The sequence below is a fragment of the Mytilinidion resinicola genome (assembly GCF_010093595.1).
Source record: "Mytilinidion resinicola strain CBS 304.34 unplaced genomic scaffold BDZ99scaffold_18, whole genome shotgun sequence".
Lineage (NCBI taxonomy): Eukaryota > Fungi > Ascomycota > Dothideomycetes > Mytilinidiales > Mytilinidiaceae > Mytilinidion > Mytilinidion resinicola.
The window spans coordinates 69,087-87,242 of record NW_022985454.1 but is presented as its reverse complement, the minus strand read 5'-3'; the positions used below and the strand labels follow the sequence as shown (position 1 = coordinate 87,242).

Sequence of the window (18,156 nt, the reverse complement as noted above, 5' to 3'; positions counted from 1 at the left end):
TCAGAATGTCCCTGAACCCACTCGCCACCCAACACATCCTCATCAATTCCACCCGCATCGCCTACGGAGTATACGGCACCGGAGAACCTGTGGTCCTAATCCACGGCACCCCCTCCTCCTCCCTGATCTTCCGCAACATCCTCCCCCACCTCCTCGCCGCTAATTACCGCGTGCACCTCTTCGACCTCCTCGGCTACGGCCTCTCCGAGCGGCCCTGGGACCCCTCCATCGACACATCCATCTCCGCCCAAGTCCCCATCCTCGAAGGCCTGCTAGCGCACTGGGGCCTCTCATCCGCGCATATAGTCGCCCACGACATCGGCGGCGGCATCGCGCAGCGCTTCGCCATCTTCTCCCCAGACCGCGTGCGATCACTAACGCTCATCGATGTCGTGAGTTTCGACAGCTATCCGTCAGCGCGGACGAAGACGCAGATGGCCAACGGGCTCAAAGCGCCAACCGAAGAGCACGATGCGCATTTCAGGGAGTGGCTGCTCTCCACCGTGTACGCGCCGGAGAAGCTCACGGGGGAGGTTTTGGAGACGTATATGGCGTATATCAGCGGTCCGGTGGGGCAGGGGAGTTTCTTCCAGCATCAGATGCGGCAATATGATCCTAAGCATACGATGGAGATTGCGGAGCGGGTGGGGGAGTTGGGAGTATTGCCTGTGAAGTTGATTTGGGGGAAGGATGATGCGTGGCAGGTTGTTGATTGGGCGCGTAAATTGAACCGGGCGATTCTTAGGTCGGAGTTGGATGTTGTGGAGGACTGTGGGCATTTCTCGTTGGATGATCAGCCGGAGAGGGTGGCGGGGATTTTGGTGGAGTTTCTGGGGAGGCAGACGAAGTAGGTGGTTGGATTGTATTTTCGTTCTTGAAGAGGAGGGGCCTAGAATGGTTGGAGTGGGCACTCCAGAAGGCAACCAGATATGAAAACAGCAAACTTCGATGTCGTAAGTTCCTGAATCTTCATTTGTCACAACTCGTTCGTGCGATACCACGTGTTTAGTATTCTAGTCTTCTAGCTCGATAGTATCGTGAGGTGGCTCAGCTAGGCAACATGTTGATCAGAATCACTCGAAGTCAGCTCCGACTCATACCGTACATACCTTACCTCCCATCCAGTAACTCTAGTTTCTCAAATTTCATGGCTGATCCTTCGCCCTCATCCCCCTTCTTTCCATACCTATACTCCGTAAGCACCCGCATAAGAATGGTAAGTCTCTCAACGTCCTCATACGCTCCCGGATTAACACCATCCTCAGCCACAATAGAATTAGTATCCGCCCAGTCTTCCAGAATCTCAAGCGGCTTCAACCCCTCCAATATCACATCCAGGTCCTCTCTAGATGGCTCTGCGTACTGATACCAACGACGCGGGATATGCGTTAGAAGAGCCAGAGCCAGTGGCATAGCAACCGCATCACCAAATAACCCTGCTACTCGCTTACATCCTGCGAGAATCTCCTCTGGGCTCCCGCTGCACTCCGTCAGCGACCGGAGACCCGCCTCGTTCAGGCGATCAAGAGCCACGGCTTTATAGCCCGCCCCTCGAATGATTCCATGCGCGAGGTACTCATGGTCTCCAGCTTCCGCAAGATCTTCTAGTAAGTGAGGAACGTGCCACACCTTTACCCCATCCCCTAATACCTTCGTATCTATCATGGCCAAGTAAGTGTCTCTGGTAAGCCGCACGTATGCAAACGCCGCTTTAAGCGATGCAGCCCAGGAACTGAACTCGGTTGGAGGAACTGGAGAGCCCAACCGGTCGAAGGCTTCTATGCCTCGATAGTGGAAGCGTGCCATCTGGACTAACTCTTCGAAGGTCATATCGTAGATGTTCTGGTGGCCCAGGCCGCGGTTGAAGGCGTGCGAGCAAACTTGGTCGATGCTATTGAGGCCGGCTTCACCACCTCCGGATGCCGGTGACCAGATGCGGAAGAGGTATCTGGGGATATTGTTGGTTCGTAGGCGCTCAAGCCTGCTTTTGTTGGGCTCGTCCATTAGAGGGCTGAGGTGGAATGAATGTGAGTTGCATTTCGTACGTAATCTTTCCGTGGGAGCTACTAAATGAGAATGGTTGCGACATGGCTTGCTTATTTCAGACTTCCCAAACTTCAATGCCTCTATGTTTGCCTCTTTCAAGCGTCGTCTTGATATTACTACTTCTTTATCTATCAATGTTTCCATGCGGTGTCCAGGTGTGTATGGTCCTGATAGATATCTACAGGACTTCTTTGCGTCCGGTCGACCTAGCGCGAAAACTGACTCGACCCCGGTAAACCGCCTTTTCTGGGCTAATGTTGAACTAGCTTGAAGATCTATTGGCTAGGAGGTTGCTATTCCCCTTTAAAGGCGTCCGGAAATACTACCCTATACGGTAATTTTGTGGCATGATTTTAGCGCCAGGTCACTGGAGGCAAAGAAGTCCTGTATATATATTACCAAGCCATAAGTTTAGGGGCATGGATATAGCCTTGTATGAGTTCGGCTCTTGCTCGCTCAACGCCACCGTCAGGATTAGTACCAGCTTCCAGTTACCAGTAACACAAGCGGAAGCTCAATCTCCATGGCATAGAACATTACATTGGGCCTGAGCTTTCGAAAGCCTATGGAGGCACCTCAAGCAGTGGTCAAAGGTGTGCACAACCTTGGGGCTGAAAGCTCGACAGTAAACCCATTCCTTAATTGGCAGCAAGCTGGATGCGGCTCTTGGCTGAGTCCTGACCTTAATGCAAAACTCGGGTTCTTCACGAACTGCGGAGCTTGCGCAAATCAACTATGCTTGACGCCTTTGACTAGCCACGCACCTGGTTGAGCCACTCCAAGAAGTGGTGCTGGTCATTGGAAGCGACCTAGATGTAGCAGTGAATTGAGGCTCTTGACTGTCACTTCGGATTAGGCGCCCAGAATTGTGCTTCTTCGCCCAAAGAAGCAAAGAAAAGTATTGAATTCCTAAAATTAGAATAAGCCACAATTCCTTGATGCAAGGCTAGGTCGTCGACAAGGAAGATTCGCGGTGAGTATCTATCCCAACCATTCCGTAAAAGTTCATCCCAGCCCATTACAGGGACCGACTTTTCTATAAAATCCAAACGTTTGGCATGCTTCCCACGCTTGTTTTCGCCTCTCTTCCATTGATAAATGACTACCCAGGAAAAGATCTCGGCTTCGGGTCAACGAGGCTGAAATACGCTGCGGTCTCCTATCAGGCACGATTGGCCGCCTCCATCATGCAACCTGCAAGCCATATCCTGAAAACATGCGGACCTGTACACCCAGCCCCGCGAGGCTGAATGTTTGTCGCTCATAAGAGCTGCCGTCGCCCGCCTCGAGCGCGTAGGCCTTGGTCCTTCAAAGACTCCATGGCGGCGACCACTGTAACAGACTTAAGCTCCATCAGCGCTTATAATCGAGGCCCGATCACGACAGCCTTCATCCCTCCGACTTCATGCCTTGCGACGCTCACACTGCCTAGCTCAGGGGGCGATCTGTTTTTTGGCCATCAATTCATCTCCTATGTTGATCTGGCGTGTTATCCTCATGGGACTATAGCTGCTCAAAACTTGGTAACTTGGAGTTCTTGGGATATATTCTACTGTAAGCAATCTGCGCATCCTTCCTAAGCTCTAAAACCTCGAAGTTAACATGGCCACAGACAGCCCTGCTATATGCCCCTCCGGCTGGACGCAAGCAACCGCTTTCACCTCTGTCATTCCAGCCTGGCCAGAGACCGTCTCGATTTCCATCGAATCCAACACCAACGTTGCTCTATGCTGTCCTAGGTCCGACGCTCCCGCTCCGTCTTTGCTCCAATGTATACATGCGCTTATAATATGAACAGTGGATACAGCTATTTGTCCACGGGTTTGGGCCACCAATGCACCTCTCCCATAACAATGAATCAGGTGATCCAGTACATCTTTCCTACCAACAACGGCGCAAACATTGTACGCGGGAATGTGTCAACGAGCACGTTTCCAGCGGACGCGACCGCGTGGGGCGATGGCGTGCCTGTCTGGTGGCAGAGCTCTGATGACGCGCTGCTTGCGGAAGCTTCTACGATGACGCCATCGGGGGCCTCTCCTACGGCTATTACTACCGGCGTCACGGGCTCTGGTGGCACCGCCGCTCAACCTTCAGCTACGACGTCTATCCCATCTTCTACCGCCACTACTAGCGCTAGCTCGACGCCCAAGCCGAGTGGTCTTTCGACTGGTGCGAAGGTCGGGCTTGGTGTTGGGATACCGCTGGCTATCATAGCTGGGTTGGCGCTGGGGTATCTACTCTTCCGTAGGCGAAGAGGCAGAGGGACAACGGATGGCGACGCTGCGGATGTACCGCTGGGAAAGTATGAACACGATGCACCTCCTGAGCCGTACTACGATACCCAACAGCCGCCTAAGCAACCTGCACATGAGCTCTCTTCGCAACGGGAACCGTATCATGGGATGCATGAGCTTCCGTCGACGAGGTACCAGTGAACTGGTAATGGGGAATCTGGTGTCGGTGATTTGGTTTAAGAGTAGCTCAGGACATTTTGGGGACGGGTAATAGGATGTAACGATAATTATTGGTCATAGAAGCACTTGCTTAGAAGTAATCTGTTGCATTTAACAGGATTCCTCATGGACGAGCTTGATTAACGTCACGCGACAAACCCTGTTCACTTTATGAACTAACCGACCCCAGATTAAATCTAGTATGAAGGAAGATATCAAACTTAGGACGACGGGACGTTATTCCCTCCATCCCACTTTACTTCATCGTTCAACCTCCACTTGTTGAGATTGCCATCTAGTTTTCTGCGTGCGTCAATCTAGACCTGGCGAGACTCGGCATGACCGAGTTTGGCCAGTATCATCTATCCAAGCACAACGCAACGTAAGGCCTATTTGAATGCAGATTCTAGAGCTAATCAGCAGCTGCCTTTTCATAGACTGCACTGGGCTGGACGCAGCCTTGGATCTGTCCAGGTCCCGTTCAGTCTCATGCTTCGCACGACATGCTTGAAACATCATTCGGTCCAGGGAACCCCAATATTCGAAGCGTGGGGATGTGCGTGGCAATTTTATTTCATCAATGTAATTTTAATAGATTGAGGCTGCGTCTTTTAGGTTTTGAACCATGGAACGAGTGACAACCTGACGTGGCGCGGTGGAGACCAAATGAACACGTTGCTAACTAAGGGACTTTTACTTTATTACATAGCCTAAAATAGATTATTATTTCCATGCACTAATTATGGGCTATAGCACTAGTAGAGAACATCTAGGCGTTGGATATATCATGGTTCCAGCTGTAAGCAGATAATATTTCATTGTCTCTCGTCGCCCTAGCCCATTCTCAGCGTCTTCTACACTCGCGAGCCTTTCCATCTGCCTCCAATATCAGAATCAGAGACTCGAAGTCTCGAGCCTCACAGCATCCGTCATCTACGAGCAGCACCCAGTCAATATGAAGCACGTTCGTATCCTCGTGCTCGCCTTTTCTACCGTTTCTTCCGTTCTGGCGAAGAATGGCTGCTACAAGGGCGGCGAGCGCGCTTTCTCCAAGGAACTGGCGGCCGCTAGCCTAGTCAGCGTCTGCGACCACATGCTCGCCTCGACAGGCAGCTCCAGTTTCAACGAATCGTCACCAAGCCGGACTGCATGCCGCACCTATCCGAGCATGGAGGTATCAACTGATAACGCATGGTACAACGATAACAGGGACAAGGCGTGGTTTTTCCAGATCTTTATTGACCCAAATAACGACAATGAAAATGGGTTCAATCTCAAGAGGGCAGACTGTGTGAAGGAGTTTGAACATGCGATCAATCTGTGCGACTTTGGCGCAATTAGGAAAGTGGGCAAACTATGGCGTTTCCGGTAGGTTGCTATGCCGCACTCTGTATGAGGCAGTTGGCTAAATGATGAGGTAGTGCGGACCCACAGTACAAGCGCTGCGAGATGGAATGGTCGGATAGCGTCACGGGTGAAGTGATCGGGTTGCACAAGTTGAACCAGCCCTGGAAGACCAAGAAGAAGGGCACGAGCCAGGAGGAGCCGGATGATGAGGATGATGAGGAAGACGACCAGGATGAGGATGAAAAGTTTAGGAAGGCCTTCAATGCCCTCGTGGGATATAGAGACCGTAACGGCGAGGACAAGAATTTTACAAAGGCCCTCGAGGTCCTCAAGAACTACAAGTTCCGCAAGGACGACAAAAAAGCCAAAGCCTCTAAGCATAGCTGAGCAGAGTGGCTAGTAATTTGCCCAGACGACGGTTTACGTTCATTATTTTTACCCTTAGCTTAATCCAATACATTTCCTCCTGCCGCAGTGCCGCTCCATCATTCGCTCTCTCTCGCTCACCAATACGTCAGCTTTTGGCTCCAGATATTATCCAGACCACAGCTCCTTGTGTCGGGCTCACAGCGGCAATGATTAACGAGGCTAGAGCGTGAGATGCCGAAGTACATCCAAGCCGTGAGATTGGAGCATAGTGGGAGAGGAGGAACAGCAAAACCAAGGATGGGAAGCTTTATTACCAATATACATTCAATAATTCCATAAGCAAGTGTTACAATTTGAACCCTCTACGTAAAATGGCCTATTCTGTACATAATGATCCACTTATCATGAACCACAGTACTACGGTAGTAGAAAACATCTGGCCACTAGGTAACCATGGTTCTACCTATGAGCAGACACCATATCTCACGTTGCCCCAATGCATTCTCAGCGCCTCCTGGCACGCGCAAGCCTTCCCCTCTAATATCACATTCGGATATCGCAACATCATTTATCGATGAGAACCACCCAGTCAACATGAAGTTCCTTCATATTCTCATGGTCGCCTCGCCCATGATCTCGCCTGCTCTTGCCAAGCTGGGCTGCTATACCTCAGGCGAAGGGGTTTACGACTACGCCTTAGCGTATAGTAGCATTCCAAGCGTCTGCGACTACCTTATAGAATCTACTGGCAGCGCCTTCTTCAACGATACCCACAAGACCCGCAGTGTATGCCGCGACTACCCGCACGGCGCGTACCCCTACAAACACTACAAAGACGAGCAGTGGTTATACGAGGTCATACTAGACTCTGAGTCTGATGGACATGGGGTCGAGCTCCTGAAATCAGACTGTGTGACGCAGCTCCGAGAGGCGCTTAACTGCCGTTGGGGCGGCTGGAATAAGTGGGGCCCATGGACGTTCCGGTAGGTTGCTTGCCGCGCTTTTTTTCAGGAGTTCTGGCTAATTAATGAAATAGTGCGGACATAGAGCCGACACACTGTGATACACTATGGACAGAAGTTTTGGGGGGGAAACCGGTGGAAAAGAAGAAGCTGGCTGAATATATGAAGATGGAAGCCGAGAATGAGAAGAAAGATGAGAAAGATGAAAAAGACGACGAAAGTAGACTTAGTAAGCTTGAAGAGATCCGGAGGATTCATTTGTTAGTACTTCGGAAATTAGCTGCAGTGATGGAGCAGGACAGGGGCGACAAAAGCAGGGACGTCAAGGTTAAGGATAACGGCCTTGAAATAACGTGGTCGCTATACATGAGAATATTTTACATATTAACTAGAGAGATCGAGAAGGAAGAGTTGAAAGGGAACTCTAGCCTACCACGGAACACCGTCTGAGGTGGCCCACATTCAGAAAGCTATCAGGCTTGCCAAAGCTGGTCATTCATACAACGATAGCAGACTGGAGGACCTCAAGCGGTGCTAAAGAAGCGTATATAGACACAGTACTAGTGTGTATATACCTTATGGATTCGTGGACTGCCACTTTCTGTTAATACTCATCGAGCACGCTGCCTCATAGGTGCACCAATCTACCGCTGCTTGAAGTGCTCCAACGAGTTTCCACATAGCCCAAGCGAAGAGATTCTATCCCGTTTAGCAGTCTGAAAATCCATTGAAACACCCCAAGCAATGGCATACATGTGCACATGTAAAATGCCACCTTTTTCATATCCCGCGTGCCTACTAAACCGACAGCGGGCTTTCAGTGGCGGCGAACCTACTCATCAAACCACAGCTGTGTAATACGCTGCAATTGATGGCTATTGTGGAGCGTGTAGATGGCGACAGAGCAAAGAAGCACCGGCGATTCTTTCACGCTTAGCTTGCTACTCAATTCTTCGCCTGAATTGATATGCTTTCATCTTCCCTCTTGTTTCTTAAACGTTCAATAAAGGACTCGAATAGCACGATGGACGAAGTCGAGCGATCATCTGACTAACTCTTGGGGGGCCAAAAACAGTAACTGAAGTCATATTGCGTCAACGGCCTCATTCCCAGCCGCTTCTATTTCCCAACCATCTCGAAATCACCCATTCCCGTCACCCCCTACTCATCCACCCACCCACCCATCTCCCCGCAACTAACAATCCACACCCGCCGGCCCGCCCGCACTCGCAATCGCCCGGCCCACACACCCGTTCTTAAAGAACAGATCAATATTGAACTTCGCCAGATACTCCGTATCATAGTCTCCGAGATTCGCAGCCGACCCGTCCTTCTGCACGCCATGGTTCCACCCAAAGCTCCAGCTCGTCACGCTCGTCGGCGTGCACCCGTTGATCTCGTCGTGCAGCGTTTTGCCGCCGTCGGTGATCCACCCGTTGCTGTAGATCTCGAAGTGCACGAAGCCGACCCCCGGCGTGCGCTGGCAGGAGGCGGCGACCTTTTCGTAGGGGTTGGAGATCTGGTCGGTTGTGCTGTCGGTGCAACATTCGTCCCAGATTTTGGAGTCTGCGGGGTGGTGATGTTAGTGATGGGTGTTGGAGAGAAAGGGAAGGGGGAGGGGTAGTCTTACTGCCAGAGTCGTAGAGACACCCGTCACTGACGTCGAAGTAGACGTCGCCGTAGTTGGCTGGCCATTGGGCCTGGAGTTTGCAGCCTGGTTGGACGTTTCCGTTCATAGAATTAGTTTTGTCGAAGTTGCCATAGATGGCGGCGCTTGCATAGGGCTGGTTGTTGTCTGCGACGTCTAAGAAAGCCTATTGTTAGGTTCATATCGTAGCAAGTATTGAAAAGAGCACTTACTATACTTGGAATCGAACGTAGAGTCGCTATCGCATCGCGGGCTTCCGTTGATGCTTGCACAACCGTTCCTCACATGCTTGGGTGGATGTGAGTGGTTGCGAATGAGAAAAGCGGGAAGGGGTACTTACGACATCCGTTCCAGCTGGATTCGGTATCGGCGTGCTCGTGGGCTGGCAGTTGACGTCGTTGGAGCAGCCGTTCTTGATACAAATCGCGCCATTACGAGTAACGGTTGTCGGAGGCTCCTGGCACGTAGGCATGCAAGCCTTCGCGTCGCCGAGAACATCCAGGCCATAGGTCTGCTTGCCAAGGCCCTTGTTGAATAGCAGCTGAATGAAAGTGCCCTCTGCCAGACAGAATTAGTAACGGCTTTCTTCTTTAATCTATCACACTTCGTAGTAAAGGACTTACTCGCTCCAGCCGGCGCTGTCCATTTGATAGGATCACTGGTCGCGCCACTAGCAACAATGTTTGTAAAGCCCCCGTTCCCTTGCGGATCAATCACAACTTGCCAGTTCTGCATGTTGTTGGCGGGATCGACGCCGAAACCAGGGTCAAACACTACGTTCCAATTCGTTCCAGCATTATCGGCAGCCGGAACGTATATCTTAATAGAAGGGGCCTTTGCATTGGCAGAGACTATTGCGTGGGCAGTTGGAGTCGCATAACCTTGGATACACGACGGAGTTATTGTTGGGATAGTAGCAGTAACGGGAGGCGCCGCTCCCTCTGCAGACTTTGAAGGCGACGGCGAGCTAGAGTGGGATGTTTTCTTGGTGGAAGACAAAGTCTTTGTTTCAGATGATGTAGGACTTGGCGAGCTAGACGAAGGTGATGATGAGTGAGATGATTTCGAGGAATGCGATGTCTTTGATTCTGTCGTAGAAACTGGCGAGGATACGGAAGAAGAGGGGGAGCTGGACGACCGAGACCTGCTGGAAGATATCGAGCTGCTGGACACCGAGCTACTAGACACTGAGCTACTAGACACCGACCCGGTCGAGCTTGCACTGCTCATAGACCCAGTTTCGGTCCCATCAGTGATGATTATCGTGGTACCGTAGAAATTCTGATCGATGGTAAAATACGATTCTGACTTTGTTCCTATATCTGCCTCCATGGAAGAGAGCGTGATTGCGACCGTCTCAGTAATCGTTGGGATCGAGTTAGATTTTGAGGACGATGATGATGAAGACCTCGAGGAAGACTTTCGGGACTTCGTGGAGCTTGGCTTGTCCGAAGGCTTGCTTGTTGGCTTGTCGTGATTATCCTCGTCCACTTCATCAGGGTCCGGATATGATTCCCTGTTCGGCATTAATTCATGAATCATTGTTTCATGTGACCTTTTCAAACACTCACAAGGCGAGCCATGCAGCTGCGGAAGCTAAAACAGCCTCCGAAGCAAACGGGAAAACGACCACCCCCCCGCCGAAGAGAAGAGCGGGTAATTCTAGTGGTGCTCCAAGGAAGAGTAGACCCAGAAGCGCGAGAGGAGCCAAGTCAGTCGCATCAGGATAGTCTGACCGATGGGCTGCCGGCAGTTTGGTAGTTGTGAACCCGACAGTCTCGGTAGGGTTTGCCGGATTGACAACGACGAACCCACCACTACCGCCGCTGGAAGTTGGTTTCGGTGAAGGAGATACCACGCCAAAACTGAAAGGGATCGTGGAAGTGACCGTCGGAACAATGAAGTGAACGGAGCTGCTGGTAGTCGTAATTACCGCGCTGCTGGACTTGCTCCTGGTTCGACTAGACGATAAGGATGTGCTTAGAATGGTACTCGAGTTCGTTCGGGTGAAGGAGTGGCTAGAACTCGAGGAAGAAGAAGCGCCTGAGGGCAAAAAAGAGAATGAGGCGGCCCGAGCGATAGCCGGAAGAGCCAGCAAGGCGCAGGAGAGAAAATTCTTCATGATGAACTTTGATATACGAAACGAAATACAATCTGATGAGAATAGTTGAAAAGCTCCATGGGAGTCATTACTTATATCACTGGTCTCGAAGTGATGCTCTGATATGTTACAGCCTTGCACCAAGCTTACGCAGGGAGATGCAAAACACATTAGTTTCTATATTGGGGTCTACTTTCTCACATCATGCGGATACTGATCAAGGATTGTTTTGTTTCTCGTACTTGGATTAGGTGTGGGTCCGAAGGGTGGAGAGGTCGCAAGGGAAATGGGGAGATGCTGTGCTTACACCCCTGAGCCCAACTAGTCTACTAAGCCTAAACGAGCGCTGAGTAATCTGGGGCCGAGGCGATGGTGAAACGATCCCTTCAGCCTCAACCCAGATTAAGCATTCCCTATGATCGGTAATGTGAGACAGCGGGACCACGAGGCGTAGAATGCGGTAGAGGCGTGAGGGGGGCCGCTCTCCCGCTGCAAGGGGCGCTTATTCACCAAAGCTTGCTTCTGTTCTAACCACATATGGTAAGCGATAGCGGCGAACAGAACCCTCGTCGGCCAAAGCGGCGTACTATTCTGAGACCACGATGCCGGAATGCTGATTGACCAGTCAAGTAACACGGCACACGCCCCGTTTTTATCTCGTCCCTGCGTCCACACAACTAATCTGCATGCGAGATCTCCAGGGGCCACCCGTGGTATCCAATGGCAGTCTAACAGCGAACAAAAATTATCGCGATTTGAAAAGGCTCCACTCCACCTGACAGTCAGCCCTGCGAGACGTTGGGGCGGTAGCACTGTCATTTCCCTCTCGTGTCACCGCCTAGGTTCCGCATCAATCATCATGACGCTCAGGGGGCACGAGTGAGATGTCTTTGCCGATGCAATAATAGGTAGGAGTTCAGTCAACACTTCGAACTTCACAGACGCTTGATAAATAGAAGAGAACCGCTCACTGCACATTAATCGTTCATTCCAGCATTATCGAGTCTTCCGTCTTCTTTCTTCACCATGATTTCTTCCTTCTTTTTACTTCCTGCCTTCTTTTGGCATGCTGCCTCCCATCCTCATTATGTCCCGCGTGAGAACAAAGAGACCGGGAAACCTACCACTCTCGCTGGAAGCCTATGTGCCTCGCCATCTTGCACAGTCACCCCAACTTCCCTTTCTTCCCTGGTCTTCACTGCTTCTCCGGTCACAGTAAAGCCGCCTGGCGCCGAGTCCTCCATTATCGTCTCTTTTGACCCAGTTACCACAAAATCATTCCAGCCAGAAACCACCGTACTCGCCAACACTGACACCAAAGGAACCCTCACGCTCGGCAAAGCCACTGTCACAGGTCTTAAAGCAACTGCCACAGCGACATATAACCTCTCTCCAACAGAAACATCCCAAGTGGTCATAGTCGCCGAAGTCGAAGCCACCACCCAGCTCTACTTCGGCACATCCGACGACGACGGCGCCGGTGGCTCCTGTCCCATCGACGGGCCCTTCTCCAGCAAGGAAAGACGTGATCTTAATTTCCACCGATCGCTAAGCAAGCGAAGTGTCCGAATCGTCGACGTAGATGACGGCCTCGGCGTCAACCGCGCAGCGCTATTGCAAAGCATGATCGACGAGGCTACAACTGTTCTCCATGCCGTGGACGCGAGATTGGACAGCTTTAACGGGAACTACGACGGCATCACAGACGTTGGGTAAGCGCGAATCCGCGGGCGAGCTTTCAACTTAATACTGGTTAACCTTGAACGAATGTAGATTTACGAGATGGTTCCCGAATACCCAATTCAAGCGTCTGCACAACATGGTCAAAGCCGAGCTGCGCGCCCTCACCACCGCCGACACCAACGACCCCCAGAACATCCTCACCACCTGGACGACGCTCGAATCGCGCCCGGACACCCGCGACCGCACCTGCCGCAGCGAAAACGGCGCCGAAGGGATCCAAGCCCAGACCAGCGCGAGCCAGTTGTCCCTACGCCCACATCCAGGCCAGCCGAATGGCGAGACGTGTCCCGGGTCGTGGGTCATCATCTGCCCGAAGATCATCAAGAACTACCAGTCGTTGGCGCTGCCGAAAGACTTCTGCACCAAGAAAACTCTAACACGGAAGACGTTCAACAAGAAGCTGCTCAACGACGCCGAGTATAACTTCGACATTGGGATCGGCAGCGGTGCGAGGGTGGTCATCCACGAGCTCACGCATTTCGTGGACGTGTGCGCCGCGGTGGAAGATTGGGATCTGGGGGGCGCTGCTAACAAGCCTCCATCGTACGTGTGCTGTATTTCTGCTGAACGATGTAGCTTTGCTAATGCCGCGCGTCAACTAGGTGTAATGTGCAGGGTGACTACACCGAGGAAGTCTACAAATACAATGAATTGCAGCAGCTCAGAGAATGCTACGAGAACGACCCGACCGCGCAGTGTAACGGGAAGCCGGGAGATATGGCGCTGTTCAATGCCGAGAATTACACTTTAGCGATTATAGAGTGGTACATTAGGAGCCTATGCAGTGGCTGGAATACACCTAAGGAGTAATTAGAGGTTTGGAAGATGGATGGGTTGGTAGAGTGTACTATATTTTAGTCAGGAGGAAGTCAGGACTGCGTAGTACTCCGCAGTATACCTGACTGAGTCAATGAAAGTCTTTGAAGCAGAGCATACTCCATCTTTCATTTCACTTTTGATTTCACCTTTTACCTACAGTACTACGGCTTAAGTTTGTGCATTCTCTTGTGTAGCTATTTTTAGGCTTATTTCCGGTTCTCCAACGAGAGGCTAGGTCGCCCCGGATAAAGCGATGAAAGATGTCGATCTAAACCGTTCAGAACCACTCTAATTTGCGTTGTCTTGACTTTCTAACCCTGATCTGAATTTTTTAATATTGCAATTAACGAAAGACCTTAGACATTGGTGAGCGAGTGCATAGGATTTCGTCCTGGCACTTACCTTATACCTCACACACTCGCCATCAACTCCTTCATCAACTGCGGATTAATCGCGAACCCCTCAAACCCCTCCAACTTCGTCTCATCACTTCCCCCGTGCTCGAAATCCGGCGGCGGCATCCCCTTCGCCATCTTAGCGTACTGCCGCTGCATGTACTCTTTATTAATCCGCGTAGTCGGCGTAGCCGCGATATAGGTAACGCTGGCATCCTCGGTACCGATATGTTCTGCATCCACCGCGTGGCACATCTGCACCCGTCAGCAATCTTGTCTTATACGACCCTGCCATAGCGAGGTGATAGGACGAACTCACATCCGCATGCCACCAAACCGTATCCCCCGCCTCCATCGCCGGCGCATGCAGCAGCGTCTCCTTCAGCCTCAGATGCGGATGGCTCCCTGAGCTCAAATACTGGCTATCATTCTTGAACGTGCCAGGAAACCAGTTCCCGTCCCCGCCAAACGTCCAAGCCTCCGCATCCATAACTTTTGCGCTATCCGCTGGCGGGCTGAAGAACGGCCGCAGCAACACGTACGCAATCTGCCATTTCACATTCGGAAACAGCCTGATCGTCCCCTCACGAGGAGCTGTTCGGGTCAGTGCCGTCCACCCCTGGAACGCGCGAAGCACAGTCGATTGCCCGTCGCCGGGATACAGCATCTGGTTCGCGTCTTTCCGCGCATCCAGATCGTAACAATCATGCTCTTCTGGGAGTCCCCCGAAGACCTTCCCATACGCACGGCGGTAGTCCGGGTCCGCCCACCGACACAAGCTCCCAGCGTCGACGTGCGGACCTAGGCCCAGAAACTGCGACTTCGGGGGTCGAATCCGCACGCCGTCAACATAGAGCAGGGGGTCGGCGGAGACGTCGGGGTCGGGTGTCCAGTGCCAAAGATTGTTGATCCAGCGCATGAGGGCGATCTGTTGGGGGTGCGTGCGGAGGGCGTTTTGGGGGGTGGAGTTGTAGAGGTTTAGGATGGAGGGGGGGTTGTCGGGCCAGCCTTTGATGAGGGATTTGTTGGTTGCGACGAAGGCCTTGAGGTTGGCGAATTGGGCGTCGACGGAGGGTTTGGGGATGACGCCTGAGGATTTGTTAGATTTCTGAAGGCTCTTCGATTTCTAGAGGTAATAAGGATACAGGGACATGAGACCTACCTCTGACAACGAAACACCCAACTCTCCGAATCTCAGTCTTCGTTTCCTCGGAAACCGAATCCGAAAGCACGTCTTGGATGCTGAGTATTGGTATCACTTCATTCCCCTTCTCCTCCAGCTCCGCCGTGACCTTCTCAAGCGCTGCACACGTCTTCACCCAACTCTTCCTCAGCGCCTCCTCGCCATACTCCTCGATAATCGCCTTCTTAGCCGCCGCATAGTCCCCATCAGCGTCATAAACCTCCGCCACCTTCTTATCAAGCACGTACTCCTTCCACGGCGGCCATTCAGTCGTGAGTCCAGGCATCGCAATCTGTGGTGGTCTGAGTCGTCTTGCAGCGCAGCGCTCAGTAGGGTTGCGTTGAAGCCTTATCCAGACCGCGCCACCTCTTGATAGACATCTCCTGCACCATACGGTAGAGTTGGCTTATGATATTTAGATCAGATCATGGCTCTCGGCGCTCCGCGCCGAGGGGTCCTTCGTGCGGAGTACTACGAGCGACTATCGAGCGGAGTACTACGAGCGACTATCGAGCGGAGCACTACGAGCGACTATCGAGCGGAGTACCACGATTATCGACCACCGAGCCGGAGTACTACGATCGACTAGCAGCTCTAGGGATAACAGTGTCGCTGGGGTGGTTAAGTAGACGTTCCCAGCGGCACCGGAAGGGCTCTTCCGGAGATCTTCGCTCATCCGTCCAATCACGAACCAGCAGGCGACGGACTTGTCCGCTAACCCTGTAATCTATGTAAAAGTTTCTGCATTAGGCAATTCGTGATAGTGGCTATAGCCAATCATATAGCATGTATTTATACGACGGGGTAGGACGATTTAGGTTGTTTAGTGCGACATGAAGCCGCGAGATCGCAATCTAGAGCCTTGACTTCAAGGTCCGCAATCTTCGGAAGCGGTATCAGATACCGGGGATGGAGATATCCGTGTCGAACTACCACAGCATAGTGTGCATAGGCACGATGCTTGGGATCCATAAAACGATCGAAGCCTGACCCTGTTCACTCGAGTGTCGCTTCAATCAATCGATCTCTATCGAAGAACCTCCTGCTCTCCTACAATCACCATGGCGGTTTCTAATCGACAGCATGTGTCTCGGCTGGTCCCTCGCAGCTCCAGAACCCTCACGGTACTGCTCATAGTAGTAGCTGTGGTGAACTCCGCGGTGAGATCAACCACTTCTAACACTCACGGTCCTAGCTAAACCCTCAAAAAGACGCTGGGGTTCGACAGCTCTATGATGAATGGCCTCAACATCTTGCCGCAGTATAAAGATTACTTCCACTTGAATGCCTCGACTAGAGGTCTTCTTACTGCTGGATCCTGGCTCGGCGGTGTCGTTGCGACGTTCTTCATGCAGGTAAGGACTTTCTTGTTACACCCCTAAGCTTCCGGATTTTTTCTTTCTTTCTCCTTCGTGGATTCGACTTTGTGACACCGCAGAATGGACTACTCGGTGCGATCAAGAATACTCAACCCCAACCTTCACCCACAGCGGTTCACTTACCTCCTCTCAATTCGCTCCATGCTTTCACTCCAATTCGATAAGACTCATTACTAACACCCAGCCCAGTGGGTCCCCGACCGCTTCGGCCGCAAACCCACCATCCTCATCGCCGCCTGCATCGGCGTCATCGCTGCCATCATCCAAGGCGCCGCTCAAAACACCGGCATGTTCGTCCTCGGCCGCATCCTCTCCGGCATCGCCGGCCAGCTCTCCGGCGGCGCCGCCCCGACGCTCATCGGCGAGACCATCAAGCCGCATTACCGCGGCACGATTCTCGGCATCTTCTTCAGCTGCTACTACGTGGGCAGCCTCATCGCGTCGGCGGTCAACTACCGCACCGTCGACATCGCGACGACGTGGGCGTGGCGCATCCCGTCGATCCTGCAATGCGTGCCCAGTCTGCTGTCGATTGCGTGTTTGCCGTTCGTTCCCGAGTCCCCAAGGTGGTTGGTGGCGAATGGGAAGCCGGAGTATGCGCGCGAGGTGTTGGCGATTGTTTATGAGAATAATACGGCGGAGACAACGGAGGTGCTTGAGGAGATCAAGATGACGTTGAAGTATGAAGAGGAGCAGTATCCCGCCAACCCCTGGAAAGAGCTGATTACTGGTACCCCGAATCTGCGGCGGCTGGCTATTATTGTGTCTTTCGGGCTGCTGATCGAGACGCTAGGGAACTTTGTGATCAGCTTTTATCTGGGGACGATGTTGACGCAGGCGGGGATTACGAATCCGACGACGCAGTTGCAAATCAACGTTATTTTGAACTGCTGGTGTTTCGTCGTCGCCGTCGTCGGTAGCTTCCTCTTAGACGTTGTGGGTCGAAGGAAGCAGACCTTGTGGTGTATGGTGGGGATGATTGCGACGTTTTATATCGCTGGAGGCCTTACCAAGTGTTAGTATCCAATCGTTTCACAGAGAGCTCCTCAACTGACATACCACAGCTTTCGGCGAGAGCACTAACAAAAGCGGCATCTACGCCACCATCGCCTTCATCTTCCTCTTCCAGGGCTTCTACTCCGCATCCATCACGCCAATGACTACCGCGTATCCCCCGGAAATCATGCCGTACCACACGCGAAACGCTGGCATCGCCGTCTTCAGATTCCTTGATTGCAGCACTGGTACGTTCCAATTCCTCAACCCGCATGTTCCGAGTGCACACTGACACTTCTTGTAGGCATGATGTACAGCTTCCTCATGTCATATGCTATGGACAACCTCGGATGGAAGTTCTTTATGGTCAACGCGTCGTACGACATAATCTTTCTTGTGGTAATTTACTACTTCTGGATCGAGACCAAGGGGATCCCACTGGAGGAGATCGCGGTGAAGTTTGGCGATATGGATCCGAGAGAACTGATTGTGGGAGAAGGGAGTGAGACAATGAGTGACGGGGGTGAAGGAAAGGCTACATTTGCGGATAAGGGAGGCGTTGACATTGGTGTGAGGCAGGCTTAGTGGACTATAGTCTGAGTTTCGGTGCTATTGTTGAATTAGTGCTGAGATGAGAATATGATCAATGAATGCTCTACCTTTGGCTTTAAGTCTGTTTCTGTAGCCGTTTTGACCAACATCGAATGACTTG

General features: G+C 52.0%; 9 protein-coding genes across 9 annotated transcripts; 6 read left to right on the top strand and 3 right to left on the bottom strand.

Annotated features, from left to right (window-relative positions):
* Positions 1-5: 5 nt before the first annotated feature.
* On the top strand, positions 6-1,017 carry BDZ99DRAFT_511005 (alpha/beta hydrolase fold protein; the record flags this gene model as incomplete). The annotated part of the gene is made up of 1 exon (XM_033724515.1): positions 6-1,017. One exon carries the CDS (start codon positions 6-8, stop codon positions 849-851), a length of 846 nt encoding a protein of 281 aa, XP_033572404.1. The 3' UTR covers positions 852-1,017.
* Positions 1,018-1,110: 93 nt separating this feature from the next.
* BDZ99DRAFT_539771 (uncharacterized protein) lies at positions 1,111-2,004 on the bottom strand (the record flags this gene model as incomplete). Its single annotated transcript, XM_033726684.1, has 1 exon — positions 1,111-2,004. The coding sequence occupies one exon, from the start codon at positions 2,002-2,004 to the stop codon at positions 1,111-1,113; it is 894 nt and encodes a 297-aa protein (XP_033572403.1).
* Positions 2,005-3,365: 1,361 nt separating this feature from the next.
* Positions 3,366-4,576, top strand: BDZ99DRAFT_539765 (uncharacterized protein; the record flags this gene model as incomplete). Its single annotated transcript, XM_033726683.1, has 3 exons — positions 3,366-3,600; positions 3,659-3,785; positions 3,845-4,576. 3 exons carry the CDS (start codon positions 3,366-3,368, stop codon positions 4,482-4,484), a joined length of 1,002 nt encoding a protein of 333 aa, XP_033572402.1. The 3' UTR covers positions 4,485-4,576.
* Positions 4,577-5,457: 881 nt separating this feature from the next.
* Positions 5,458-6,236, top strand: BDZ99DRAFT_480163 (uncharacterized protein; the record flags this gene model as incomplete). The annotated part of the gene is made up of 2 exons (XM_033722318.1): positions 5,458-5,870; positions 5,924-6,236. 2 exons carry the CDS (start codon positions 5,458-5,460, stop codon positions 6,234-6,236), a joined length of 726 nt encoding a protein of 241 aa, XP_033572401.1.
* Positions 6,237-6,812: 576 nt separating this feature from the next.
* BDZ99DRAFT_524409 (uncharacterized protein) lies at positions 6,813-7,630 on the top strand (the record flags this gene model as incomplete). Its single annotated transcript, XM_033725900.1, has 2 exons — positions 6,813-7,201; positions 7,255-7,630. 2 exons carry the CDS (start codon positions 6,813-6,815, stop codon positions 7,628-7,630), a joined length of 765 nt encoding a protein of 254 aa, XP_033572400.1.
* Positions 7,631-8,375: 745 nt separating this feature from the next.
* On the bottom strand, positions 8,376-10,950 carry BDZ99DRAFT_574380 (uncharacterized protein; the record flags this gene model as incomplete). The annotated part of the gene is made up of 6 exons (XM_033728367.1): positions 8,376-8,746; positions 8,811-8,984; positions 9,041-9,116; positions 9,169-9,386; positions 9,452-10,344; positions 10,400-10,950. 6 exons carry the CDS (start codon positions 10,948-10,950, stop codon positions 8,376-8,378), a joined length of 2,283 nt encoding a protein of 760 aa, XP_033572399.1.
* Positions 10,951-11,921: 971 nt separating this feature from the next.
* Positions 11,922-13,482, top strand: BDZ99DRAFT_539760 (uncharacterized protein; the record flags this gene model as incomplete). The annotated part of the gene is made up of 3 exons (XM_033726682.1): positions 11,922-12,641; positions 12,703-13,215; positions 13,275-13,482. The coding sequence occupies exons 1-3, from the start codon at positions 11,956-11,958 to the stop codon at positions 13,480-13,482; spliced, it is 1,407 nt and encodes a 468-aa protein (XP_033572398.1). The 5' UTR covers positions 11,922-11,955.
* A 211-nt stretch (positions 13,483-13,693) lies between these two features.
* BDZ99DRAFT_511004 (DUF1479-domain-containing protein) lies at positions 13,694-15,376 on the bottom strand. Its single transcript, XM_033724514.1, has 4 exons — positions 15,049-15,376; positions 14,206-14,975; positions 13,894-14,141; positions 13,694-13,813 (listed from the first exon to the last, which is right to left on the bottom strand). The coding sequence occupies exons 1-3, from the start codon at positions 15,353-15,355 to the stop codon at positions 13,902-13,904; spliced, it is 1,317 nt and encodes a 438-aa protein (XP_033572397.1). The 5' UTR covers positions 15,356-15,376; the 3' UTR covers positions 13,694-13,813; positions 13,894-13,901.
* A 433-nt stretch (positions 15,377-15,809) lies between these two features.
* On the top strand, positions 15,810-18,029 carry BDZ99DRAFT_449984 (general substrate transporter; the record flags this gene model as incomplete). The annotated part of the gene is made up of 5 exons (XM_033718141.1): positions 15,810-16,229; positions 16,281-16,424; positions 16,638-17,463; positions 17,513-17,692; positions 17,749-18,029. The coding sequence occupies exons 1-5, from the start codon at positions 16,131-16,133 to the stop codon at positions 18,027-18,029; spliced, it is 1,530 nt and encodes a 509-aa protein (XP_033572396.1). The 5' UTR covers positions 15,810-16,130.
* Between the last annotated feature and the right edge of the window lie 127 nt (positions 18,030-18,156).